The following is a 25,808-nucleotide window of genomic DNA, read 5'->3' as shown; positions in this document are numbered from 1 at the left end:
CAATGCATGTCAGAGCACAAATCAAGTCATGAATTCCAAGGAATTGTCTGTAGACCTCCGAAACAGAATTGTATCGAGGCACAGATCTGGGAAAGGGTACAGAAAAATGTCTGCAGCATTGAAGGTCCCAATGAGCAACGTGGCCTCCATCATCCGTAAATGGAAGAAGTTTGGAACCACCAGGACTCTTCCTAGAGCAGACCGCCCTGCCAAACTGAGCTATCAGGGGAGAAGGGCCTTAGTCAGGGAAGTAACCAAGAACCCGATGGTCACTCTGACAGAGCTCCAGCATTTAACAGAGAGAGGAGAACCTTTGAGAAGAACCACCATCTCTGCAGCACTCCACCAATCAGGCCTGTATGGTAGAGGGCCAGACTGAAGCCACTCCTCAGTAAAAGGCACATAACAGCACACCTGGAGTTTGCCAAAAGGCACCTGAAGGACTCTCAGACCACGAGAAACAAAATTCTCTGGTTTGATGAAACAAAGATTGAACTCTTTGGCCTGAATGGCAAGCTTAATGTCTGGAGGAAACCAAGCACTGCTGATCAGCTGGCCAATACCACCCCTACAGTGAAGCATGGGGGGGGGGCATCATGCTGTGGGGATGTTCTTCAGCGGCAGGAACTAGGAGACTAGTCAGGATTGGGGGAAAGATGAATGCACTAATGTACAGAGACATCCTTGATGAAAAGCTGGTCCAGATCGCTCTGGACCTCAGACTGGGGCAACAGTTCATCTTCCAATAGGACAACGCCCCTAAGCACACAGCCAAGGTAACAAAGGAGTGGCAACTGAACAACTGAATTTCCTTGAGTGGCGCAGCCAGAACCCAGACTTGAACCCGATTGAACCAGGTGAAAGTTTTGTGGGCAGATGAGACCAAAATTGAGCTCTTTGGCATCAACTCAACTCATCATGTTTGGAGGAGGAGGAGTAAGGCTGCCTATAACCCCCAGAGCACCATCCCCACGGTCAAACATGGAGGTGGGAACATAATGCTTTGGGGGTGTTTTTCTGCTAAGGGGACAGGACAACTTCACTGCATCAAAGGGACGATGGACGGGGCAATGCACCATCAAATCTTGGATGGAAACTTCCTTCCCTCGGCCAGGGCATTGAAAATGGGTCATGGATGGGTATTCCAGCATGACAATGACCCAAAAACACGGCCAAGGCAACAAAGGAGTGGCTCAAGAAGAAGCATATTAAGGTCCTGGAGTGGCCTAGCCAGTCTCCAGACCCTAATCCCATAGAAAATATGTGGAGGCAGCTGAAGGTTCGAGTTACCAAATGTCAGCCTCAAAACCTTAATGACTTGGACAGGATCTGCAAAGAGGAGTGGGACAAAATCCCTCCTGAGATGTGTACAAACCTTATGGCCAACTACAAGAAATGTCAGACCAACAAGGGTTTTGCCACCAAGTCATGTTTTGCAAAGGTGTCAAATACTTATTTCACTCATTAAAATGCAAATCCATTTATAACTTTTTTGAAATGCGCTTTTCTGGATGTTTTTGTTGTTATTCTGTCTCTCACTGTTAAAATACACCTACCATTACAATTATACACTGATCATTTCTTTGTCAGTGGGCAAACATACTAAATCAGCAGGGGATCAAATGCTTTTTTCTCTCACTGTAACAATTGTCACCAATATACAGTGTTGGCAATAGCTCAAGGATAAACCTTCACAGAGTAATGTAGATTACAGAGGCCCTTTTAATAACCAATGGATAAGTAATGGAAACAAAATACTTATAAAGATTAGTGGTGTCAACCTCTTCAGGAAGTACTAGTATAAATAGTATTACACAAATTAAAAGTATCCAAAAAAGTACTTACATGATGCCCACAGGTACAACTAACTGCAACAAGGGCCACCCAGGCATTATACAAAGGGGCAAGAAGGAGCAAGAGGAAGATCCACATCCACAAAAGCAGATCACTGATTCAGTAGCTACTTTAAACATTAAACATGGTAACGATACCGATGCACAGAAGCACAGAACCGCTGCCGCTGCTATGTTGAGATGAGGCAAAGTGGTCAGGACTATAAACGGGGAGTTGAGCTATTGCCAATGCTGTACATTGGTGACCATCATTATATGCTACAGTGCCCACCAAAAGAGGTGGGGTGTCTTAGCCTAATTGTGTTCCTTTTACCTTTTAGAATAAAGCTTTTTTTCCCCTGGAAATTTGTGTACCCCCATGCCTACCTTTGGGGGATATTTTGGGAGCTTGTTTTGCATTTTCATTGTATATTATTATGATGTTATTCAATATATTGTTACTGCTTACATTACTCTAATTTTCCTTCCATGTCTCCTGAAGAAGTGGGAGTTTCCACGAAACATGTCACTGTCAATATTCCCCCATCTAGAAATCCCCAACACAAAATTTTGCTTTGTAGGCTAGGTTCACAATTGTGTAGGTGGTTCCTGCTGCAGGTCCATACCTGCTCCCACAGCCACAACCACCCGAATAGAAAAATGCAGGAGATGTGTGGGGGTAGCATTATTCCTAACGGCACTGCCTCACACTAGAAAACACTTGGTTTCTGTGCAGGCTGCATTTTCAAAAATAGAGCAGGGACCTTTTCCTTGCGTTTTCAGGAGGCACAGCAGTCCATTTAAATAAATGGGCTGCCATGCCTGCGCAAAACGTGTAAACCTAGCCTTAGTCAGCATGTGGTTGACCAGCTCCCTGTTATCATATATACATATCTGTATGTTGTAATTATTTGGTGTGGGATACCCTTCGGGAATTATTATGTGGGAGGAATTTTGAACGTTCCTGTGGCAGCAGATTGTTCATTGGTTTATTTGTACTTATATTTTTATAAGGTTATGATTTTTCGTAAAAAACTTGTGCCTTTTAACTGTTTTGTGTCATGCCAAGGCACCTTTAACCACTTGCGGACCAGCCGCCATAGTTTTACTCCGGCAGGTCGGCTCTATTGCTCAAAACGACGTACCTGTACGTCACTTCGTGTAATAGGTGTTGGGGGCGCTGGACAGAGCACACGCCCCGATTGGGCAGAGGGGGAGCCAATCAGCGGGTCCGGTGGACGCGATCGCTCTCCATGGAGACAGAACAGCGTTCTGCCTATGTAAAAAAGGCAGACCGCTGTTCTGTCAGACATGAAAACAGTGATCCTGTGTTCCTCCAATTTAGGTACACAGGTTTCTGTGTTCATCCAGTGAGTCGATCCCCCATACAGTTAGAAAGCACGCCCTAGGAGCACACTTAACCCTTTGATCGCCCCTGGTGTTAACCCCTTCCCCGCCAGTGTCATTAGTACAGTAACAGTGCATATTTTTAGCACTGATTACTGTAACAATGTCACTGGTCCCCTCAAAAGTGTCAAAAGTGTCAGTTAGGTGTCCGATCTGTCCTCCGCAATGTCGCAGTCCCGCTTAAAATCGCTTATCGCTGCCATTACTAGTAAAAAATAAATAAATAAATAAAAATGACATAAATCTATCCCCTAGTTTGTACACGCGATAACGTTTGTGCAAACCAATCACTATACACTTATTGAGAATTTTTTTTACTAAAAATACAGAATACATATTGGCCTAAATTGATGAAAAATTTAGATTTTTTTATTTTTTTTTATCAGGAATGTTTTATAGCAGAAAGTAAAAAATATTGTTTTTTTTTTTTTTTTCAGAATTGTCGCTCTATTTTTTTGTTTATAGTGCAAAAAATAAAAACCGCAGAGGTGATCAAATACCAACAAAAGAAAGCTCTATATTGTGGGGAAAAAAGGACATCGATTTTATTTGGGTACAGTGTCGCAAAATCATGCAATTGTCAGTAACACAGTGCCGTATCGCAAAAAATGGCCTGGTAAGGGTGTAAACCTTCTTGTCCATAATTGGTTAAAGTCCATTTCTAAGACAATTACTACTATTATAGGAAATAAGTATACTGCTCAGCGCCATCTAGTGACCATTAAGCAATGTTTTCCACATACACACATGCAAATTGAAGAAAATATCACCTGAGAACATTCAGTTTTGCCCCATTCACACAGAAGAAATGTACATACAGTTTCAGTTTTTTATAAATACATCTCTTAAACAGAAAACAAAACCTTAAAACAAAAACAACTTTTATGCAAATGAAATATTATAATAAAATATAATATTTAAACGATGATAGGTTTCATATCAGTAATGTAAACAGCAAATGCACTGCTTCTCTATGGTGTAGGTAATATTATGAAATGATACATAGCATATTAGGAATGATGCATCTAAATATCTGCTGGAAATGGAAAGAATTACAGTATTTGCCGAATGAGTCTTTCTCTGGTTTCCAGAATCCTCTGGATTCCAATCAATCAGTGTGTTCCAGGCTGCCATTCAGTAAATATTAACAAAGGCACAAGTCGTCCTGACCTTGCTCAAGCTGTGCATGAGTGATTTTTATAAACCACAATCCAAATGGCATACAGTATGTGAGTGTGACCAACATATAATGCTGCCAAATGACACCTGTTTATCTGAGTATTCACAAAAGTATTTTTAAAGATGATCTGTCTTACAGATCTCTATAGAAGTGTGCTTAGACATACATCAATTTACTGATTAGTTAACCACTTAAGCCCCGGAAGATTTTACCCCTTTCCTGACCAGGGTTTTTTTTGCGATTTTTTACTGCGTGACTTTAACGGACAATTGCGCGGTCGTGCGATGCTGTACCTAAACGAATTTGATGTCATTTTTTTCCCACAAACAGAGCTTTCTTTTGGTGGTATTTGATCACCTGTTTGATTTTTTGATCATGCGCTATAAACAAAAAAAAATAGCGTAAATTTTGCAAAAATAACAATATTTTTTCACATTTTTTTATATGAAATTCCCCCCAAAAAATGTAAAAATCACAATTTTTTAACATTTTCGGCCAATTTGTTTTATGCTACATATGTTTGGTAAAAAAAAATAGCAAAAAGCGTATTTTGATTGGTTTGCGCAAAAGTTATCGCGTTTACTAACTAAGGGAAAGATTTCTGTCATTTTTGGTGTTTTTTTTTCTAACGAGTAATGGCGGCGATCTGCGATTTTTTTTGCGGGTCTGCGACATTGTGGCAGACAGATCGGACCCTTGACCGACATTTTTGACACTTTTGGGGTTACCAGTGACATTGCTGCAGTAATCAGTGCTATACATATGCACTGTTACTGCAAAAATGACACTGGCAGGGAAGGTGTTAACTGTATTGGAGAGGGAGGGGTTAAGTGTGTCCTAGGGGCGTGTTTCTAACTGTGATTGGACATGGCTACTAGTGTAAAAACAGAGATCAACGGTCCTACATAGTAGAACCGTCTGATCTCCATTTTTACACAGGGGAGAATGACAGGCGGCTTGTTTACATTAGTACATCGGGTCCGCCGGTCACACGCACTGACTTCTTAGGGAACGAGCCGGGGCGGGCGCGCGCCTCAGCGGGCACGCGCCTGCCCGCTATTGGCTCACAAGCCAGTTACAGGCTAGTGACATACCGGTACGTCACTTTGCCTGGCCGGGGCTGACCGCCGCAGTATATGTGCTTTTTTCAGAATTGACGCTCTATTGGCAAGAGGTTAACCACTTACCGCATACTAACGTAGGTCTACGTCGGTAAACTTTGCGGTAGTGTACCGGGATGATGCCTCTAGCTAGAGGCATCATCCCGGTACCGTGGTTTAGAGCCGACGGTTGGCTTTCCGTCGGTACCGACCGATGCGGCTCGGGAGCCGCTCGATCGGTACCCGGGGGGGCGGGAGGGGACGTCCCCCCCCCCTCCCGCCGCCTTCCGTGGCTTTGCCCGGGGCTCCCGTTCCACCGGGAGCCCCGAGCACCCAGCCGGCACGTCCGCCGGCTGGATGGAGTCCCGATGAATGCCGGAAACGGCATCGATCGGGTCTCCGATGACGTAACCCGGAGGCGGCGTCCATGACGTCACTTCCGGGTTACTGTGCTGCAAAAGGCGGCAAATTTGAAAAACGGCTGTATGCAAAAATGCCGTTTTCGGCGTTTTGCATACAGGGAAGTGTAGTGGAGGGGTCTAGGGTCTTTTAGACCCTCGATCCCTCCATAAAGTGTACCTGTCACTACATATTGGTGTCACAAGGGATGTTTACATTGCTTGTGACAGCAATAAAAGTGATCAGATTTTTTTTTTTTTTAAACTTTAATAAAGTTAAAAAAATAAATAAAATAAATGGGAAAAAAAAAATAAAAAATTTAGCCGCCCCCGTCACCGTTAGCTCGCGCACAAAAAAAAACGTATACGGAAGTCGAGCCGCAAATGAAATCGCTGTTCAAACCACACATGTGAGGTATCGCCGCGATCGCCAGAGCGTGAGCAATAATTTAAAAAAAAGAGCTACACTCTAACTCAAAACTGGTAACCGTTAAATAAATTTAAAGCGTCGCAGATTGAGATCTCTATTGACCGTAGTTTGTCGCGATCCCACGGGGGGGCGCAATTTTAAACCGTAACATGTTGGGTATCTATTTACTCGGCGTGACATGTTCTTTCACAATATACAAAAAAAATGGGCCAACTTTACTGTTTAGTATTTTTTAAAATTAGTGAAATGTGATTTTTCAAAAATTTTCCAAAAAAATGGCGCTTTAAAGACCGCTGCGCAAATACCGCGTGATAAAAAATATTACAATGACCGACATTTTATTCTCCAGAGTCTTTGCTAAAAAAATATATATAATGTTTGGGGGTTCTAAGTAGTTTTCTAGGAAAAAATACTGATTTAAACTTGTAAACAAAAAGTGTCCGAAATAGGGCTGGGGCTTAAGTGGTTAAAGAGTAACTCCACTTTGTGGGGGAAAAAATTAGCAAATAAAAAAAATAATATAGCGTATACAATTGCAATACAAGTCATATCGTAATTGAATGTTATTAAAAATGATCTTTCCTTTTCAATCTGCAGTACTGTAATTTTCTCTAAAATGCAATGCAATATGTTTACACAGAGGGTGTACAGAACGTCCCCCAGAAATGTAATTTCCTTCTTGTGTGATTGGCTTACTGATTTTTCCAGAAGTCTGCATTAAGATACAAATCCGAGTTTTAGCACCCCCTTCAATAAAAATGTCATCATTGGTGAGATACTCCAAAAGGATAATCACGTCTAAAGGTATGCAGACCTTGCCAATCTCAGGGGTAGCAGCTGACTGATAATTAAAAAGCCACTCCCATACCAATTTGCTCAGGACATGGACACAGACAAACAAACAGCTATATCTGCAGAACAGCAAAAGGTAGGAATCTGCAACGAAGTTTGTTAAAATCCTTGCAATGTACATGACCCAGAGGGGAATGTTTTTTTTTTCTTAACAAAAGTGGAGTTATTTTTTAAAGTAACATATTGCTGTTAGTATCCAAATAAAAGTTATTATGTAATACAAAACCCACTTTTCAATAATTCACTGCAGCTACCGTGTTTAAAGGGCTGACTCATGGTCCACTCATGGGGTGCTGTGCACTCTGTTAAATGACAAGCAGCAATTGCTAGTTATAAGAAAACTGCAAAGAGGCTGCAGGTGATAAGAAGCACTGAGATGTAGCACTACTTTAAAAAAAAGCATGGAAACAAGTATTTTATTTATTTCCATGGCAACTGGTTCAGATACAAAATGATGTTAAAAACTGTCATTCAATTTAAAGTGGTAGTAAACCTATTTGGTCATTTTCAGGCAATGCTATGTGCCTTATTAAAAAAAATGCCGTTCTGTACCTTATTTCCTATTGCCGCTTGGGGCTCACGTGACTGCCCGCCATTCCCTCTCTCGATCTGACAGCTACAGCAGGAGGGGTTGAGAATCCTCTGCTGACATCAGTTGAGAGTAGGGGAGGAGAGGAGGAGAGCAGCGGTCACGTGAGCGCCGAGTGGCCCGCTGAAATATACTATAGAACGGCATTTTTTAAAATAAAGCGCAATATTAATATGCAGGGCACAGAGCATTATGGAAGGCAGTAGATTGCCCGAAAATTACAGTTATTTTAGCAGCAGGAGGGGGGTGGGTACTGGCACAAGCTCACAGGCAGGGAGGGGGGGGAGGGGGACAGAGGAGAGCTGCAGATGGCGGAGGCACCCAAACTGACCATGGTGTTGGGGTTTAGCAGCCATGATAAACCGTGATCAATTTACAGGGAGGAGTGCAGAACCAGGCAGGATCAGCCAGGTAATTTAGATCATAGAAAGGGACAAATTACACAGCACAAGCACTGGGCTGATATTCATACTTTAAAGGAAACTGGTCCATTTATTTATTTATTTATTTATGTATTTATTTATTTTTTTTAACAAAAGTTTTTAGGTTTAAGTCAGGGAGACCCTTTAAATGCTGAATTCATTGTCAAATAAACTTCACTTTGCCAAAGGCCATACTTAAGGGATAGAAAATATTAATTGCAATGAAGACTTGCTGTACATTGGAAAAAAAACAGATTTAGTATTACATTGAAAGCACTGGCCATCCTAATAATTTTATATCTGAATAACAAATGAATCCTTTGCCATACCTGAATAGGATTTTGTGTGACTGGATTCTTTACTTCTCTCGCCATAAGGATCATTCCTAGAGCAAAATTTGCTACTCTTTCTGCATGAGTAGAAACAGGCACGGGCACACCACCCACTACCATGTAAGCATCTCCGATAGTTTCAACCTATGAAATAATATTTGTTGTTGTGATTTAAAAATAGCTGTATGGTCAAAAAGAGTGATATATTGTGGAAACAAGACATTCAACTATTCCTTTGTACTTTAATGTATGTACAATAATGAGAGTTAATTACCTTATATACATCATGAACGGTTGTCAGTCTGTCAAAACGGAGATACATGGAATTCAACATGGTCACAATCTGGATGGGTTCACATTGAGCACAAATGTTGGTAAATGTCACCACATCACTAAATAATATTGTGCAATCCTTGAATTCACCTGCAACATAGTAGAGCAAAATAGAAATCTGTCAATGGTCTTAATCTTCTTACCAGTAAAATATGTAAAAATCTGAGTAACTGAAATAAGTAAGCTGGTAAACTGAAATTTATACACGCAAGTCATAACAGTGACTCATCGCCATCTTCCCCTCCATAATTTCAATGTTCAAAGACTGCAATTCAGGCTATCAATCAGAGACAGACCGTCTGAAAGCTAACTGTGGGGTTCTGTCCAGCTACCTGTGATGACACTTTATTGCCCAAACCAAGATTATGTTTTCTCAATTTGGGTCACTGTAAATCCTGGGCCACTCTACAATGTAAATATTAATCCAACTTCTGGGGTAATGCTTTGGCTCTGCCCCTTGCATTTCTTAAGCCTTTCTGTTGCCCACCTATAAAATAACATGTTATTTGTTTTTTTCTGTTATTTATAGTATTAATATTATTAATATTTTTAAAGTTAAAGTATATGTGAATCCTTACCTTGTAAAACAACATATTCGGTTTAAAACAGAAATGAAAGGCAATACATTTGTGTTCATGTACCTATCTACAAAACATGTTATAAATACCTGTTTTAACAATTTTTTAATAAGTGAACAAATTAACTCTGTGCGTATGGTAAGGTGGGGTTGGAGAAACAGCAGTACACTCATCTGCACAATAAATGAGGGGATGGGTGTCAGCACAAGTCAAGTCTGATGGTTTGATGATAGGAGGACAGGCAGGCTGACAACTAACCACGCTGGGATGGCTGTGCTCATAGGTGCCTAAGATGATCAATTTGAAAGAGGAATGCAGAGGGACTGGCAGAACCATGAAGTATTTCACACAAAGTAAACATTACAAAGAGAACAGGATAGTTTTTAATACAAGTACATAGTACAACAGACACCCCATCTGGAATGTGAAATGTTGGGGTAACATATTCTTTATCATGTGTACTCAAAGGATATAGTAAATTGCTTAGACAAAAACTTGATCCTGATGATGTCCATTACAGTTATGGATACATAAATCTGATCTTTGATTTGAAATAAAAAGACCTAGTATTTGGCTTTGCACAGATCAATTTACATCAAATTTCTGGCGAACCACTTAAAAGTGTACAACGCTCCTTGTTGTGGCCTTTTTTCCACACTGCCTTTAATAACTTATCACCTTGATGCTACTTTCCTTGGGTGTCTCATATACTTTTGTTACGTATTTTTAGACTTCATATTCTTTGATATGCTACTGCTTTTCACCTGTATTTTGCCCTTTTAGCAATTGTAGCAAATCCTACAATAAAATGATTACTAGGGACCACCTGGCATATGCCAGGCGGACCACAAGAGACATATGGATCACAGAAACAGTGCCCTAGATAACATTTCTTATAGTAGCATACAATATAATATCAGGTCAAATACACATTTATATTGTGAAACATTCCTGTGGTTCATGTATTGTTTCCATAACCCCAGTTACCATTTACAAGAATAATTTCAGTTGCCGAAGGTAATTGAAATGCTGAACTGTTTCAGCACGCTGAAATCCAGCAGAGCAATTCAAATCAATTTTATCATTCACAATCTCTTGTTGGTAATCTTTACAAAGACAGTAAAAGAATACTATTATCTCTAACATATCCAGCCATTACTCAAAATATTATGTGACAGTGAGTGTCGGTATAACGCCTGACAGGAAAGATGTTCAGAAAATACATACAGTAATCACCCGATGCTAAGCTCTGTTTTGAAAATGCTAGTTGTTTGGCTGTTATCTACCTTCTGAGTCACTAATCTAGAACTACATTTGGAATCTAGAAGTACATTTGGAATCTAGAAGTACATTTGGAATCTAGAAGTACATTTGGAATTTTGACTTCACAAGTCAAGTTGCATGCTTGTTGTGGGTTAGTAACACAGAAAGATCAGCTATGGCAGCCTCTATATTCCAAAGTAGGTTTTCTTATCACAAACAGCATTGGAATAAGATGATGTAGAAGGGGTCTCAGTCAAGGTATTGCCATACACAATGGGGGAGATTTACTAAAACTTGTGCACTCAGAATCTGGTGCAGCTGTACATGGTAGCCAATCAGCTTCTAACTTCAGCTTCTTCATTTAAGCTTTGACAATAAAACCTGGAAGCTGATTGGTTTCTATGCAGAGCTGCACCAGATTTTGCACCATGTAGTATTAATAAATAACCCTCAATGTTCCTGGAGGATAGCCTCTGCTGGAGGGGTGGTGGTATATTGTATGATTGCAGCTGCACTTGTAAGCAGGTTGGAAATATGTGTGCAATTAGTTGTCCAGCAGCCGACCCAGGCTGGGGAAAGGGTTAAACATTTTCAGTTAAGTTCCCAGGCTTTTGGTTCTGGCTGGCCCACCTGTGCTATAAAAAGAGGAACAGCCAAAATCCATGGACTTCAGAGAACAGAAATTTGCGTACAGGTGTATTGCGGACTCTCGCAGAATGGATTGCTGTCTGGGATCCCTGGCGCTGAAGAAACCAGGGATCCCAGACAGCAATCTAGTCATTGACAAAACCATCATGGACTTTTGCTTCACAGAGGTATGCCTGAGTCACTACACTATTTTAGGATTAGAGACAGGACATTGTTCATTTTGTACTGTCATGTTGCATTTTTACAGTACAGGTTTATTAACCGTTATAAGCCTGGTCTGAACTTATTCAAAGAGGGTTCTGGTGTTTTCAAAAGAACCTGGGTCTGTAAAGCACATATGGGATATCAAGCAACACTGCTACAAAAGGGTTAACTCGGCAAAGACAGCAAGTGCAGTTGCTATGGGTAACCAAGTGACGGAAAAAGCTACAAGAAACCAGTCGTTAAGTGTGGTACCTGGTAAGGTGACAGGTCCTTCAGTAGCGAGTGGTCGGTATCCAGTGGCAACTGGATCCAAACCCATGTTAGGTGGGGTACATACTAGTAGAAAATCTGCCGAAAATTCCCGTTTGAGGTAAAATCGTACGATTTTCGGCTAGTGTGTACACAACTTTCAGCAGCCGATGCCGACATTTTCAACGATAAAAAACGGAGGGACAAACACCAAAATTTTTATCGTCCGTCCCCAGATGACCAATTTTCGTTTAATGTGTATGCACTACGTCCGTGAAAAATCGGATACGAAAGACCGCGCATGATCTGAAGGTTCTGACAACCCGGAAGTCTAGGAACAAATGTGCCAAGAAAAAAAAATTGGATGAGAAATTTCGTGAACATTTTTGCACTGTCAACTAAAAACGGTAATGAACGCTGAGCAAGAGAGAGAAAAATCAGAGGATATTTCATCCGATTTTCGTCAAGTGTGTACCGGCCTTTACAGAGATCGATGGCCTGGTCAAGAGGTACGGGAAGGAAAGAGTTAGGTGAGAGCAAACATGAGGTCCACGCTTTGTGCTCCCCGGGACCCCATTTTGATACTGAGAGTGAGGTAACAGTGGTACACTGGACTGGTGGAGTAGGCGCAGGCTCAGCACATCCCTCCTAAAGCAACATACAAGTTTCAGTGTGTGGTGACATGGAAGAACTCGATTTTCACAGGAACTTGGCACCTGCCAATGCACTGGCTCAAGATACCCTCAAAATACATATGGAACTTCACACAAGCTGGTAGCCAAAGACTTTCTAGGGCATATAGTAAATAACACCAAAAGGAAAAATGTTGTCTTTATATAAAATCAATAAATTTATTCAGTGTGCATTAAAAACATCTAAAGCATCACATTCGGTAACATAGAGCAGGGTTCACAAATCCTGTTTCATTTCAATATCTACATTTTAGCTGTTGGAGTTACATTATTTATATGAGCCTTTGGACTCAATCAGGGATTAAAGGAACTGTCTATAATCTTTGCATGAACATATTTCCTTTTCATTCATAATTAAAGGATGACTCCACTTTGTAAAAAAAAAAAATAATAATAATAATAATATAGCATATACAGTTGCTACGCTAATCATATTGCAATTTATTGTTTTTTAAGAATGTTATTTCATTTTCAATATAAAGCACTGTAATTTCCAGTAAAATTCAATGCAATATGCAAATGTGGAGGCATTCTGTACAGCACTGGTGTACAGACTGCCCCCAGGAAATGTAATTTTCTACTTAAGTGATTAGCTCACTGATTTTACCAGAAGTCCGAAATAAGTAATATTTTAGGCTTCCCCTACATTAGGAATTTCAGTTTTGGTGCCAAATAAAGCTTTTCCAGGCACATCATGGCAGAATACACTGGGTTGTGGCTTCGACTTTCAACCTGATAGAACTGGATATCTATAAATTTGAGGAGGATCTAGCACACAGCATTCTCTTTTTTGTCCTTCACCGGACTGAAGTATTCCCTTACCGTTCAACTGTTTAAGCAAGGTTCAGCTTTTGCTGGGTGTAGTCCCTTTTGTGAATAAAAAAGCAGGTGCGCTAAACTCATATGTGTTAATCAATCAAGTTATGGTGAAACCATTAATGTGGTATCAAAATTAAATAGTAGTCCCTTCTGTGCAGCCTCTAAATGAGTTATATGAAGGGAGTCCCATTCTGGGGCATAAAGGAAGTCCCATATTTGGGGGGCATGGTAATGGTTAACCTTTGAACAAGCTTAGAAGTGTGTATTCGTTTTTAGCATGCCTTGTACATTTACATTTCTTATGTGTCTCATGGTGTTGTAGGTTCCCAGAGTCTTTTCTCCTTTCCAAGATGGTGCTGGCTGCCAGAAGCCACTACGCCACGTGTGCGGCTGGCACATGTGCTGAAGTGGCTTCCGGCAAATGGCAGAAGCAAAACAGGTAGGAATTTGCAACAAAGTTTATTAAAAAGCCTGCAATGCACATTGATCCCCTAGAGGAGATTGTTTTTTTCTCTTCAAAACTGGAGTTACATTTTAAGTCAAATCAAGAATCAAATCTATAGACAGATTGGAAAATGGTGGCCTCATCCTACTGAGATTACAGAGTATTGTATAACTCAGCAATATTGTTCATGACAACGCAAGAAAACAATCAATCAAAAAGGATGTGTAAAAATATACTTTAAAACAGAACACATGATAGTGAAAACAAGTCCTGCAGAAAGAGCTGACGTGAAATGAGCTCAGTGATTGACAGGAAAGGGGCACTATTTACCAATCTTAGTGACACTTCTGGGAAAAACACACAGACTAAAGTGTAATCCAGTAGAAATCTGACAATGTTTGATGTTACGTTTGCTTAACTCCTTATACTTCTCAGAAGATCTTTTATCTCTAAATTCTTCTATTGCTAGCACAAACTACATTTTAAATAATTTCACTCAATGCTATAAATTCCTTTCCCCTGCAGCAGAATCAGTTGTTTGCAAACATTTTACATTTAAAACTCTACTTATAAATTAAAATATTCATATTTGCCTAAATTACACATTTCCATATTAATAGACTGCTCTGAAACAGTCTAATTAATATTTCATTAATTAATGACTTCTGGCAACAATGTGTCTCTTTATGAGCACATGTCTTTTAACTAAAGTTAAAGTATTGTAATGCGATCAGTCAACCGTGAAATATATTTTTGCTACAGTATAAATTGTATCGATTTCAGTTATTTACCTAATTCACAATCACATCAGGTTTTCATTGCATGTGAATTAGAACTCATTAGAAGCCCTGTATCTCATTATACCCTTGTATTTGCAATAGACACATGTCACTTCTATGAAAAAAAACCTGGGAGAAGTATAACTTTTTCTATTTATATCTGCGGTGGGACTGATTTACTAAAAGAGTGGAGACTGTTCATTTGTGAATGTTCCTATTGCAAAATGTATGTTCACTTTACAATATACATGTTAGTATAGGGAGGAAAGGTGGGCTCCCTCTAGACAAACCAGCCCTTAATATATCAATATTTATATGTGCTCCTACAATGGAAGCTCTGGAAATTTAGAGTTAGGTCCGCAATATATACAGTATTCGCAAATGTGTGCAGACAAACCCTCTGTTTTTTACGTAAACTGTTAGACAGGGCCAATGTGGTTGTTTTGCGGGCTGGCTGGTAAGTCTGCTGGGAAATCTTTTGTTTGTTAGTAAAGGAAGTGACCCTGTTTTCACTTTGAATACCTAGTCTTTTGCAGAGGAGATAAAAAAAACAGGATTCAGTTAGTATTAAAAGTGAGCAAACACTCACCTTATTTACTCATGTACACTAACTTGCCCTGAACACCGGAAAAACGTTACAGTACCGCATTTACACTAGTTTTTAACCACAATTAGTGGTCTTTGGCCAAACGTTCCTCTCCTCCACATTCAGGAGAGGGAGGTTTAACCTCCCCTGAACGCAGCTGCTCCTAAACTATGCTAAAAGCCTATAAGGGAGATTTACCAAAACAGGAGCACTCTCAATCTGGGGCAGCTGTGCATGGTAGCCAATCAATTTCTAACTTCAGCTTGTTCAGTTAATCTTTGGAGATAAAACCTGGAAGCTGATTGGTTTCTAGGCATAGTTGCACCAGATTTTGCGCTCTCCAGTTTTGGAAAATCAACCCCTATGTGTACATGGACATATAGGCTTTTATTGAGTTGAGTTTAGGGGCTTTGGCAAAAAAAACGTTAAAAGCTGCTAAACTCACGTTTAGTAGAAGCCAGTGTACATGAAGCCTGAACGGTGACTTTGTTAAATGAATATACTATACATTTTGAACCTACAGTTTAGTAAGGTAATGATCTAGACTAGAGTTGAGCGGACACCTGGATGTCCGTGTTCGGCGGGTTCGGCCGAACTTGAAAAAAAAGTCCGGGTCCGTGTCCCGGACTTTTTCCGAACTTTACCCGGACACCGAACCCCATTGGAGTCAATGGGGACCCAAACTTTCAGGCACTGAAATGGCTCTAAAACACCAAAGGAAAGGGCTAGAGTACTGCAAATGGCAGCAAAACGTAGTTAAGAGCATGGCAAGTGCTCTGCAAACAAATGTGGATAGGGAAATAACTTAAAACAAAAAAAAAACAGAAAAATAAAACAATGTTCTTCATCTGTGAAGGACGAGGCCCATATGGAGTAGGAGGGAGGTTGAGGTGGTGGTGGATGTGGCGGTGTCATAGGCGTGCGCACAGGGTGTGCCAGGTGTGCCTGGGCACACCCTAATCACCTAGGGCACATTAGCATTATCGCTCTGTTTGCCAGTGAGGAGATGGGAAAGATCTCCCTCTGACCTGCTCTGCCATAAGAGAAGTGCCACACACTTCTATTTCACTTTGCCAGCAGGGAGAGTAATGTATCGGGGCCATGTACATGTAGGCAAACACATGAATGTAATTTAAACTTTGGGGTGCACACCCTAATGCAATAGGCTGCGCACACCTATGGGCGGTGTAGGTGGAAGCGGCGGTGGAGGAGGACGAGGTAGCCAACACTGCTTTTTTTCAGTCATTTTAAATGAGGGTACACCCCAAAAGAGTGAGAAAGAGCAAAAATAGAACAATGGCTGGGTAAGGTCGGTATCCATCTCTATTCTGCACAAGGTACGGAAAAGTCCCGTGGGATCCATGCCTGGTTCATTTTAATGAACGTGAGCTTGTCCACATTGTCTCTGGACAGGCGGCTGCGCTTGTCTGTGATAACGCCAGCAGCCGTGCTAAATACCCATTCAGATAATACACTGGCTGCAGGGCACGCCAGCACCTCCAAGGCGTAAAGGGCAAGCTCAGGCCATGTGCCCAATTTGGAGACCCAGAAGTTGAAGGGGGCAGACCCATCATTCACTACATGAAGGCGTGTGCACACATACTGCTCCACCATGTTGGTGAAATGCTGCCTCCTGCTAAGACGTTCCATATGAGCTGCTGGTGCTGCTGTTTGTTGTGGCGTGCTGACAAAGCTTTTCCCCATTTCGGCCATGCTAACCCTGCCTTCTGAGGTGCTGGCGGTGCCCTGGTTGCGTTGGCGACCTCTTCCTCCTCCTCCTCCTCCTCCTCCTCTGCTTTGTGCTTCCACTGTGGCCCCGCTGTCAGGTGGGAATGCCAGCAGCATCGCGTCTACCAGCGTGCGCTTGTACTCGCGCATCTTGCGATCGCGCTCCAGTGAGTGAATTAAGGACGGTACGTTGTCCTTGTAACTGGGATCCAGCAGCGTGGCCACCCAGTAATCAGCACAAGTTAGAATGTGGGCAACTCGTCGGTCGTTGTGGAGACACTGCAGCATGTAATCGCTCATGTGTGCCAGGCTGCCCAGAGGCAACGAAAGGCTGTCCTCTGTGGGAGGTGTATCTTCTGTGTCCTCTGTATCCCCCCAGCCACGCACCAGTGATGATCATGAGCTGGCCTGGGTGCCACCCTGCTGTGAACATGGTTCCATCTCCTCCTCCATCTCCTCCTCCTCATCCTCCTCATCCTCCAGAACTGTGCCCCTGCTGGACAATTGTGTCCCTGGTGTTTGTGTGTGCAGGAACCCACCCTCGGAGCCCCTTGCGAATGACTGCCCTGAAAGCCTTGGAAATGTTACCTCTTCATCCTCCTCCTCCTCATCCTGTGCCACATCCTCTTCCATCATCACCCGAATTGTTTTTTGAAGGAGGCATAGAAGTGGGATAGTTAAGCTGACAACGGCGTCATCGGCACTGGCCATGTTGGTGGAGTACTCAAAACAGCGCAACAAGGCACACAGGTCTCGCATGGAGGCCCAGTTATTGGTGGTGAAGTGGTGCTGTTCCGCAGAGCGACTCACGCGTGCGTGCTGCAGCTGAAACTCCACTATGGCCTGCTGCTGCTCGCTCAGTCTTTCCAGCATGTGCAAGGTGGAGTTCCAACTTGTGGGCACGTCACATATGAGGCGGTGAGCGGGAAGGTCGAAGTTACGCTGCAGCGCTTACAGACGAGCAGCAGCAGGGTGAGAACGCTGAAAGTGCGCACAGACGGCCTGCACTTTCTGCAGCAGTTCTGACATATCGGGGTAATTTTTAAGGAACCTCTGCACCACCAAATTCAGCACATGCGCCAGGCAAGGGATGTGCGTCAAACCGGCTAGGCCCAGAGCTGCTATGAGATTTCGCCCGTTATCGCACACCACCAGGCCGGGCTTGAGGCTCGCTGGCAGCAACCACTCATTTGTCTGGTGTTCCATGCTCCTCCACAACTCCTGCGCGGTGTGTGGTTTTTCCCCCAAACAGGCAAGTTTTAAAACTGCCTGCTGTCGTTTACCCCTGGCCGTGCTGAAGTTGGTGGTGAAGGTGTTACGCTGACCGGATGAGGAGGCGGTAGAGGATGAGGAAGCGGAGTAGGAGGAGTTAGGAACAGGAGGCAAACTGAAGCGCCCTGCAATCCTCGATGGTGGAAGGACATGCGCCAAATTGCTATCCGCCTCAGGCCCATCCGCCACTGCATTTACCCAGTGTGCCGTTAGGGAGATATAACGCCCCTGACCGTGCTTCCTGGTCCACGTATTGGTAGTTAGGTGGACCTTGCCACAGATGGCGTTGCGCAGTGCACACCTGATTTTTTCCCCCACTTTGTTGTGCAGGGATGGCTTGCCTGGAAAAGTAGTGGCGGCTGGGCACGACGTACTGTGGGACAGCCACTGACATAAGGTTTTTAAAACTGTGCGTCTCCACCAGACGGAATGACAGCATTTCAAAGGCCAAGAATTTTGAAATGCTGGCATTCAGGGCCAGGGATCGCGGGTGGGTAGGGGGGTACTTCCTCTTCCTCTCAAGTGTTTGGGAGATGGAAAGCTGAACGCTTCCACGGGACATTGTGGAGATGGTTGGTGACCCAGGTGGTGGTGTTGCTGACAAATCGTCTGTTTGCGGGGTGGCAGGTGCCGGTATCACTACAGATGTGGATGGAGAGGCCGAGACTGCAGCAGAAGAGGAAGCAGGATGAGCCAGAGACGTTTCTTGGTTTTGAAGGTGTCTACTCCACTGCAGCTCGTGCTTTGCACTTAGATGCCTGGTCATGCAGGTTGTGCTCAGGTTGAGAAGGTTTATTCCTCGCTTCAGGCTCTGATTGCACAGGGTGCAAACCACTCGTGTCCTGTGATCAGCACATTTTCTGAAGAACTTCCACGCTAGAGAACTCCTTTGAGCTGGCTTTGCTTCGCTCGTTCCCTTGCTGCGTTGGGCAGTAGCAGGCATAGTGTCTAGGGCACGGCCGTTCCGCACCCTGCTCCCTCTTCTGCTGTGCTGGTGGGTCTGTGCGAACACCGCCTCTTCCTCCAAACTACTCAGGTCACCTGCATGACCTTCATTCCATGTGGGGTCGAGGACCTCATCGTCCTCCACATCATCTTCCACCCAGTCTTCACCCCTGCCCTCCTTGTCGGTCTCCACAATTCTGAATGCCGCAGCAGTTGGCACCTGCGTTTCGTCATCATCGGAGACGTGCTGCGATGGTCCTTGCATGTACTCATCTTGAGAAATAAGTGGTTGGGCATCGCTGCACTCAATCTCTTCCACTTCTGGGGCAGGGCTAGGTGGATGGCCCTGGGAAACCCTGCTGACAGAGTCCTCAAAAAGAAGAAGAGACTGTTGTATGATTTGGGGCTCAGACTGCTTGCCTGATTTGCAAGAGGTGAAAGACGGTTGGACATTGGCTGCAGGTGCCAACTCTGACCTTTCTGCAGTAGACTGGGTGGGAGACAATGTGAAGGAACTGGAGGCACTGTCAGCAGCAAACCAATCTACTATCGCCTCTACTTGTTCTGGCCTCATCACTTCTAGAGGCGTATGATGCCCTACCAAATACTGCTGCAGGTTCTGTCGCCTACTCACACTTGAGGAAGGTGTTTCACTTGTGCGTGTAGCTGGCACAGATCGACCACGTCCTCTCCTTGCAACAGGAGCTCTACCAGCAGCACCACGACCCAGACCACGGCCCCTATTTGACGGTCTCCTCATATTTCTGTAATTTATGATCTTGCCCTGGAAAGGTGTTTATTGAATAGCGGAACAAAACAACAACAGTATCGCACGGGTGTATCTCACAGTCAAATATGCAAACTATGCCGCAATTTAATTTTTTTTACCCCAAAAGGGTGTATATTGAATAGCGGAATAGGAAAAAGGATAAAAAACGGTGTATCTCACACGTACAAACACAGACTAGGCCCTGATTAAAATTTTTTGTACCCTAAAGGGAGGATGAGGAAGAGGAGTAGGAGGAGTTCGGAACAGGAGGCAAACTGAAGCGCCCTGCAATTCTTGGCGGTGGAAGGAGATGCGCCAAACAAATTTAAAAGGTGTATCTCACACGTACCGATACAGACTATGCCGCAATTTAATTTTTTACACTCCAAAAGGGTGTATATTGAATAGCGGAATAGGAAAAATTTTATAATACGGTGTATCTCACACGTACAAACACAGACTAGGCCCCGATTACAATTTTTTGTACCCTAAAGGCAGGATGAGGAAGAGGAGTAGGAGGAGTTGGGAACAGGAGGCAAACTGAAGCGCCCTGCAATCCTCGGCGGTGGAAGGAGATGCGCCAAACAAATTTAAAAAGGTGTATCTCACATGTACCGATACAGACTATGCCGTAATTTAATTTTTTACACTCAAACAGGGTGTATATTGAATAGCGGAATAGGAAAAAGTTTACAAAACGGTGTATCTCACACGTACAAACACAAACTAGGCCCCGATTACTATTTTTTGTACCCTAAAGGCAGGATGAGGAAGAGGAGTAGGAGGAGTTGGGAACAGGAGGCAAACTGAAGCGCCCTGCAATCCTCGGCAGTGGAAGGAGATGCGCCAAACAAATTTAAAAAGGTGTATCTCACATGTACCGATACAGACTATGCCGTAATTTAATTTTTTACACTCAAACAGGGTGTATATTGAATAGCGGAATAGGAAAAATTTTACAAAACGGTGGTGTATCTCACACGTACAAACCCAGACTAGGCCCTGATTACTATTTTTTGTACCCCCAAAGGCAGGATGAGGAGTAGGAGGAGTTCGGAACAGGCAGGAGGCACACTGAAGCACCCTGCAATCCTCGGCGGTATGAGAAGCGCCCCAAAAATTGGAAAGGGGTATCTCACACGTACCGACACAGACTATCCCGCAATTTAATTGTTTTTACCCCAAAGGTGTAGATAGAATAGCGGAATAGAAAATATGATATCAAAAGGTGTATGTACCTCACACGTACCGGCACAGACTATCCCGCAATTTAATTGTTTTTACTCCAAAGGTGTAGATCAGGGATCCTCAAACTATGGCCCTCCAGCTGTTGCGGAACTACACATCCCATGAGGCATTGTAAAACTCTGACATTCAAAGACATGACAAGGCATGATGGGAATTGCAGTTCCTGAACAACTGGAGGGCCATAATTTGGAGACCCCTGGTGTAGATTGAATAGCGGAATAGAAAATATGATATCAAAAGGTGTAAGTATCTCACACGTACCGACACAGACTATCCCGCAATTTAATTGTTTTTTACCCCAAAGGTGTAGATTAAATAGCGGAATAGAAAATATTATCAAAAGGTGTATGTATCTCACACGTACAGAACCAGACTAGGCCCCGATTACTATTTTTTGTACCCCCAAAGGCAGGATGAGGAGTAGGAGGAGTTCGGAACAGGCAGGAGGCACACTGAAGCACCCTCAAATCCTCGGCAGTATGAGATGCGCCCCAAAAATTGGAAAGGTGTATCTCACACGTACCGACACAGACTATCCCGCAATTTAATTGTTTTTACCCAAAGGTGTAGATTGAATAGCGGAATAGAAAATATGATATCAAAAGGTGTATGTATCTCACACGTACCGACACAGACTATCCCGCAATTTAATCGTTTTTACTCCAAAGGTGTAGATTGAATAGTGGAATAGAAAATATGATATCAAAAGGTGTATGTATCTCACACGTACCGACACAGACTATCCCGCAATTTAATTGTTTTTACTCCAAAGGTGTAGATTAAATAGCGGAATAGAAAATATTATCAAAAGGTGTATGTATCTCACACGTACAGACCCAGACTAGGCCCAGATTACTATTTTTTGTACCCCCAAAGGCAGGATGAGGAGTAGGAGGAGTTCGGAACAGGCAGGAGGCACACTGAAGCACCCTCAAATCCTCGGCAGTATGAGATGCGCCCCAAAAATTGGAAAGGTGTATCTCACACGTACCGACACAGGCTATCCCGCAATTTAATTGTTTTTATCCAAAGGTGTCGATTAAATAGCGGAATAGAAAATATTATCGAAAAAAAGGTGTATGTATCTAACACATACAGAACCAGACTAGGCCCCGATTACTATTTTTTGTACCCCCAAAGGCAGGATGAGGAGTAGGAGGAGTTCGGAACAGGCAGGAGGCACACTGAAGCACCCTCAAATCCTCGGCAGTATGAAATGCGCCCTAAAAATTGGAAAGGTGTATCTCACACGTACCGACACAGACTATCCCGCAATTTAATTGTTTTTACCCAAAGGTGTAGATTAAATAGCGGAATAGAAAATATTATCGAATAAAAGGTGTATGTATCTAACACATACAGAACCAGACTAGGCCCCGATTACTATTTTTTGTACCCCCAAAGGCAGGATGAGGAGTAGGAGGAGTTCGGAACAGGCAGGAGGCACACTGAAGCACCCTCAAATCCTCGGCAGTATGAGATGCGCCCCAAAAATTGGAAAGGTGTATCTCACACGTACCGACACAGACTATCCCGCAATTTAATTGTTTTTACCCAAAGGTGTAGATTGAATAGCGGAATAGAAAATATGATATCAAAAGGTGTATGTATCTCACACATACTGACACAGACTATCCCGCAATTTAATTGTTTTTACTCCAAAGGTGTAGATTGAATAGCGGAATAGAAAATATGATATCAAAAGGTGTATGTATCTCACACATACCGACACAGACTATCCCGCAATTTAATTGTTTTTACTCCAAATGTGTAGATTAAATAGCGGAATAGAAAATATTATCAAAAGGTGTATGTATCTCACACGTACAGACCCAGACTAGGCCCCGATTACTATTTTTTGTACCCCCAAAGGCAGGATGAGGAGTAGGAGGAGTTCGGAACAGGCAGGAGGCACACTGAAGCACCCTCAAATCCTCGGGAGTATGAGATGCGCCCCAAAAATTGGAAAGGTGTATCTCACACGTACCGATACAGACTATACCGCAATTTAATTGTTTTTACCCAAAGGTGTAGATTGAATAGCGGAATAGAAAATATGATATAAAATTGGTGATTTATCAATAGCACATGTGAACAGCAGTGTCTTATATCAGTCAGCTCTGCTGCAGGCTATGGAGGGGAAAAAAAAAGAAAATTCCCCTTTTAAGTTTGTAATTTTTAACTAGATTAGTACAGACTATGCCACAATTTAATTGTTTTAACCCAAGGGTGTATATTGAATAGTGGAATAGAAAAAAGTGTATAACTTTTGAAATCACCCAATAATAGCACATGTGTGAACACAGCAGTGTATTATCACAGTCAGCACAGCAGCACTGAAGGAAAAACGCTGCACACAACTGACTGATAAAAAAGACTTTTTTCTCCGTCCTCCTCAGTGGGCAAAAAGATTGTGTTCACACCACCCCACACACAGCAAAATCGATGTGGACCACTGACACCTGCCTATCTCCAGACTCTCCCTAAAAGAATCGATAAGATCGGTCACTGCCGGCACTGCAAACCCCCCCCCCCCCACACTGCAAAATCGATTGTAGAACACTGACCCTAAATATCTCCAGCCTCTCCCTAAAAGGATTGATAAGATCGGTCACTGCCGGCACTGCAAACCCCCCCCACACAGCAAAATCGATTGTAGAACACTGACCCTAAATATCTCCAGCCTCGCCGTAAAATGCCTATATCTCACCCTGCCTGCAGCACTCCGACCTGTCCCTCAATTCTTTTCGGACACAATATGATTTTTTGCCTGTCTGTCCCTAATCAGCAGCCAGCACGTATGATGTGTGCTCTGTCCCTGTACTACAGCATAATGACGCAGCGGCGCTCGGTCTCGAACTTATAAAGACTTGGTCACATGCTTCAGATGGCCAATCACAGCTACTAATACATTTGTAGGCATGGATGGGATGGCTTAAGGCACACCAGTTAAACGCTTGTTGATTGGCTGTTGAAAGCCCGACATTAAAAGCGCACCAATACATACAAACCCGGAAATAAAATGACCGAACATGGATTTTTACCCGAACATACAGTAAAGTTTTCGGGTCCGTGTTCGGGTAACAAAAATCCAATTATTCGGTACGAACACGAATAATACACTCCGTGTTCGCTCAACACTAATCTAGACTCCTTTAGTAAATCAGCTCCAGTATTTTATAACACTAAATGGCACTTTACACCTATTGCATTAATATGCAGCCACTCCTTTCTTGATACAAAAGGAACACTCCATACTCAGCTCCTGCATGAGCACAAAGGAGCTCTCCTTTACTTTTCCTCCAGCATGGGCGTAAGTGGGTAACATAATTGTAGAAACCTCTTCTGATTGTCATATTTGAGCTCTGGCATACTGAAGAAGTGGTCATAGGCACAAAAGGGCAGATTTATCAAGTATCCTGTGCCAAACATTGATGCCAATTATTGTTAATCTCAGGCAGAACTGGCAGTGTCTGAATACCAACAGGCTGAGCCTTGACAACCATAATCGTATGCAGAGCCAGTCCTGGATCATTCACAGAGCACTAAGAATACAGCATAATTTCTCAGTAGTGTGGTTGTGCTTTATGCCATATTTTCAATATAATACTGGCACACATTGATAAAATGGTTCAAAGATGTTTTATCTTGACATACAAAAATGCTAGTTATGGATTTTATAAGAAAATGACGTGTAAAATGTAACCTAGAAATTAAATATAAAAGTATTTATATGTTAGGTATTTTAATGTTGGGTAATTTAAAATATGTTGTTGCCATTTATGTTGTTTTGTTAGTTAGCCCCCCCCCCCTCCCTTTTATTGCTTCATTTGAGCAGCATTTCTGCCATCTTCTGATGCCTTTTTCAAAGGGTTGCACAGAAATCCATCTAATTTTGTTTCCATTTCACGGTCTTTTGCCTATGTCAAAATGGGATAAGCGTAACTGTGACTTGTTATTTTAGCAGTATTTATTCATTATGCATTTTTGGGGAGTACTAAAATATGTTTAACTCAAATAAATCCTTTATGATGCACATCAAAATGTTTCACCTGAAATAATGTTTAGTGAACTGAATAAGTTGCTTGGATAATCTGAGAAATGTGTTCAACATTACAGAACAAGTCCAGTTGAATGTGACTAATGCTAGGTACACACGGGGAGTTTTTCTTCATTCAACCCAGCGGGCTGAACAAAAAAAGACTGACAGGTCGCCATACTAACCAAGCGATGTTAGTGTGGCGATCTCCCCGCTGAGGTATTGTGTTCTAAAAGGGGGATTTCCCCCCATTCCCAACCCCCCACCCCCAGAACACACTGATCAGCCCTTGGCTGCAAGCACTGATCGAATATCGGCCAGTTTCTGTTGAACCTGTTGATACCAGACAATATTCGGCCCGTGTTTACTAGCCTTTACTACTACAAACTTGTAAATAGATACTGGAGCACTGCTAATCTTTACATTACAAGGAATGTGATTGAGTTTTTTACATTTATCTTAAGGCTACATTTACATTTGAGCGTAATAACGTCACATTTTAGCGGGCATGTTTTAGCGCACTTTTGGAGCAACAGCCTATTGACTTTAATGGGCTGCCTGTCAAGTGAAAAATGTGCCAAAGAAACTCTAGTGCCAAATTCTGGCACTGAGCCAGGCAGGCTTGGCAACTTGTTTGCACATTTTTCGTGCTTTGAAAACGTGCAACAA

At 42.7% G+C, this 25,808-nt stretch overlaps 1 protein-coding gene across 1 annotated transcript in view; it reads right to left on the bottom strand.

Annotated features, from left to right (window-relative positions):
- The window catches only part of LOC309550966 (guanylate cyclase soluble subunit beta-2-like), a 107,814-nt gene that overhangs the window by 9,576 nt on the left and 72,430 nt on the right, over positions 1 to 25,808 (bottom strand). The window contains exons 11-12 of the mRNA XM_082251380.1: positions 8,817 to 8,965; positions 8,540 to 8,686 (exon numbers count right to left, since the gene is read on the bottom strand). Coding sequence (XP_082107506.1) covers positions 8,540 to 8,686; positions 8,817 to 8,965 — 296 coding nt within the window. The remainder of the gene's footprint in view (positions 1 to 8,539; positions 8,687 to 8,816; positions 8,966 to 25,808) is intronic.

This window comes from Pelophylax lessonae, assembly GCF_965119305.1.
Source record: "Pelophylax lessonae genome assembly, chromosome: 3".
Classification (NCBI taxonomy): Eukaryota; Metazoa; Chordata; class Amphibia; order Anura; family Ranidae; genus Pelophylax; species Pelophylax lessonae.
Note: the sequence above shows the minus strand (reverse complement) of the source record. Positions and strands in the feature narration are given on the sequence as shown.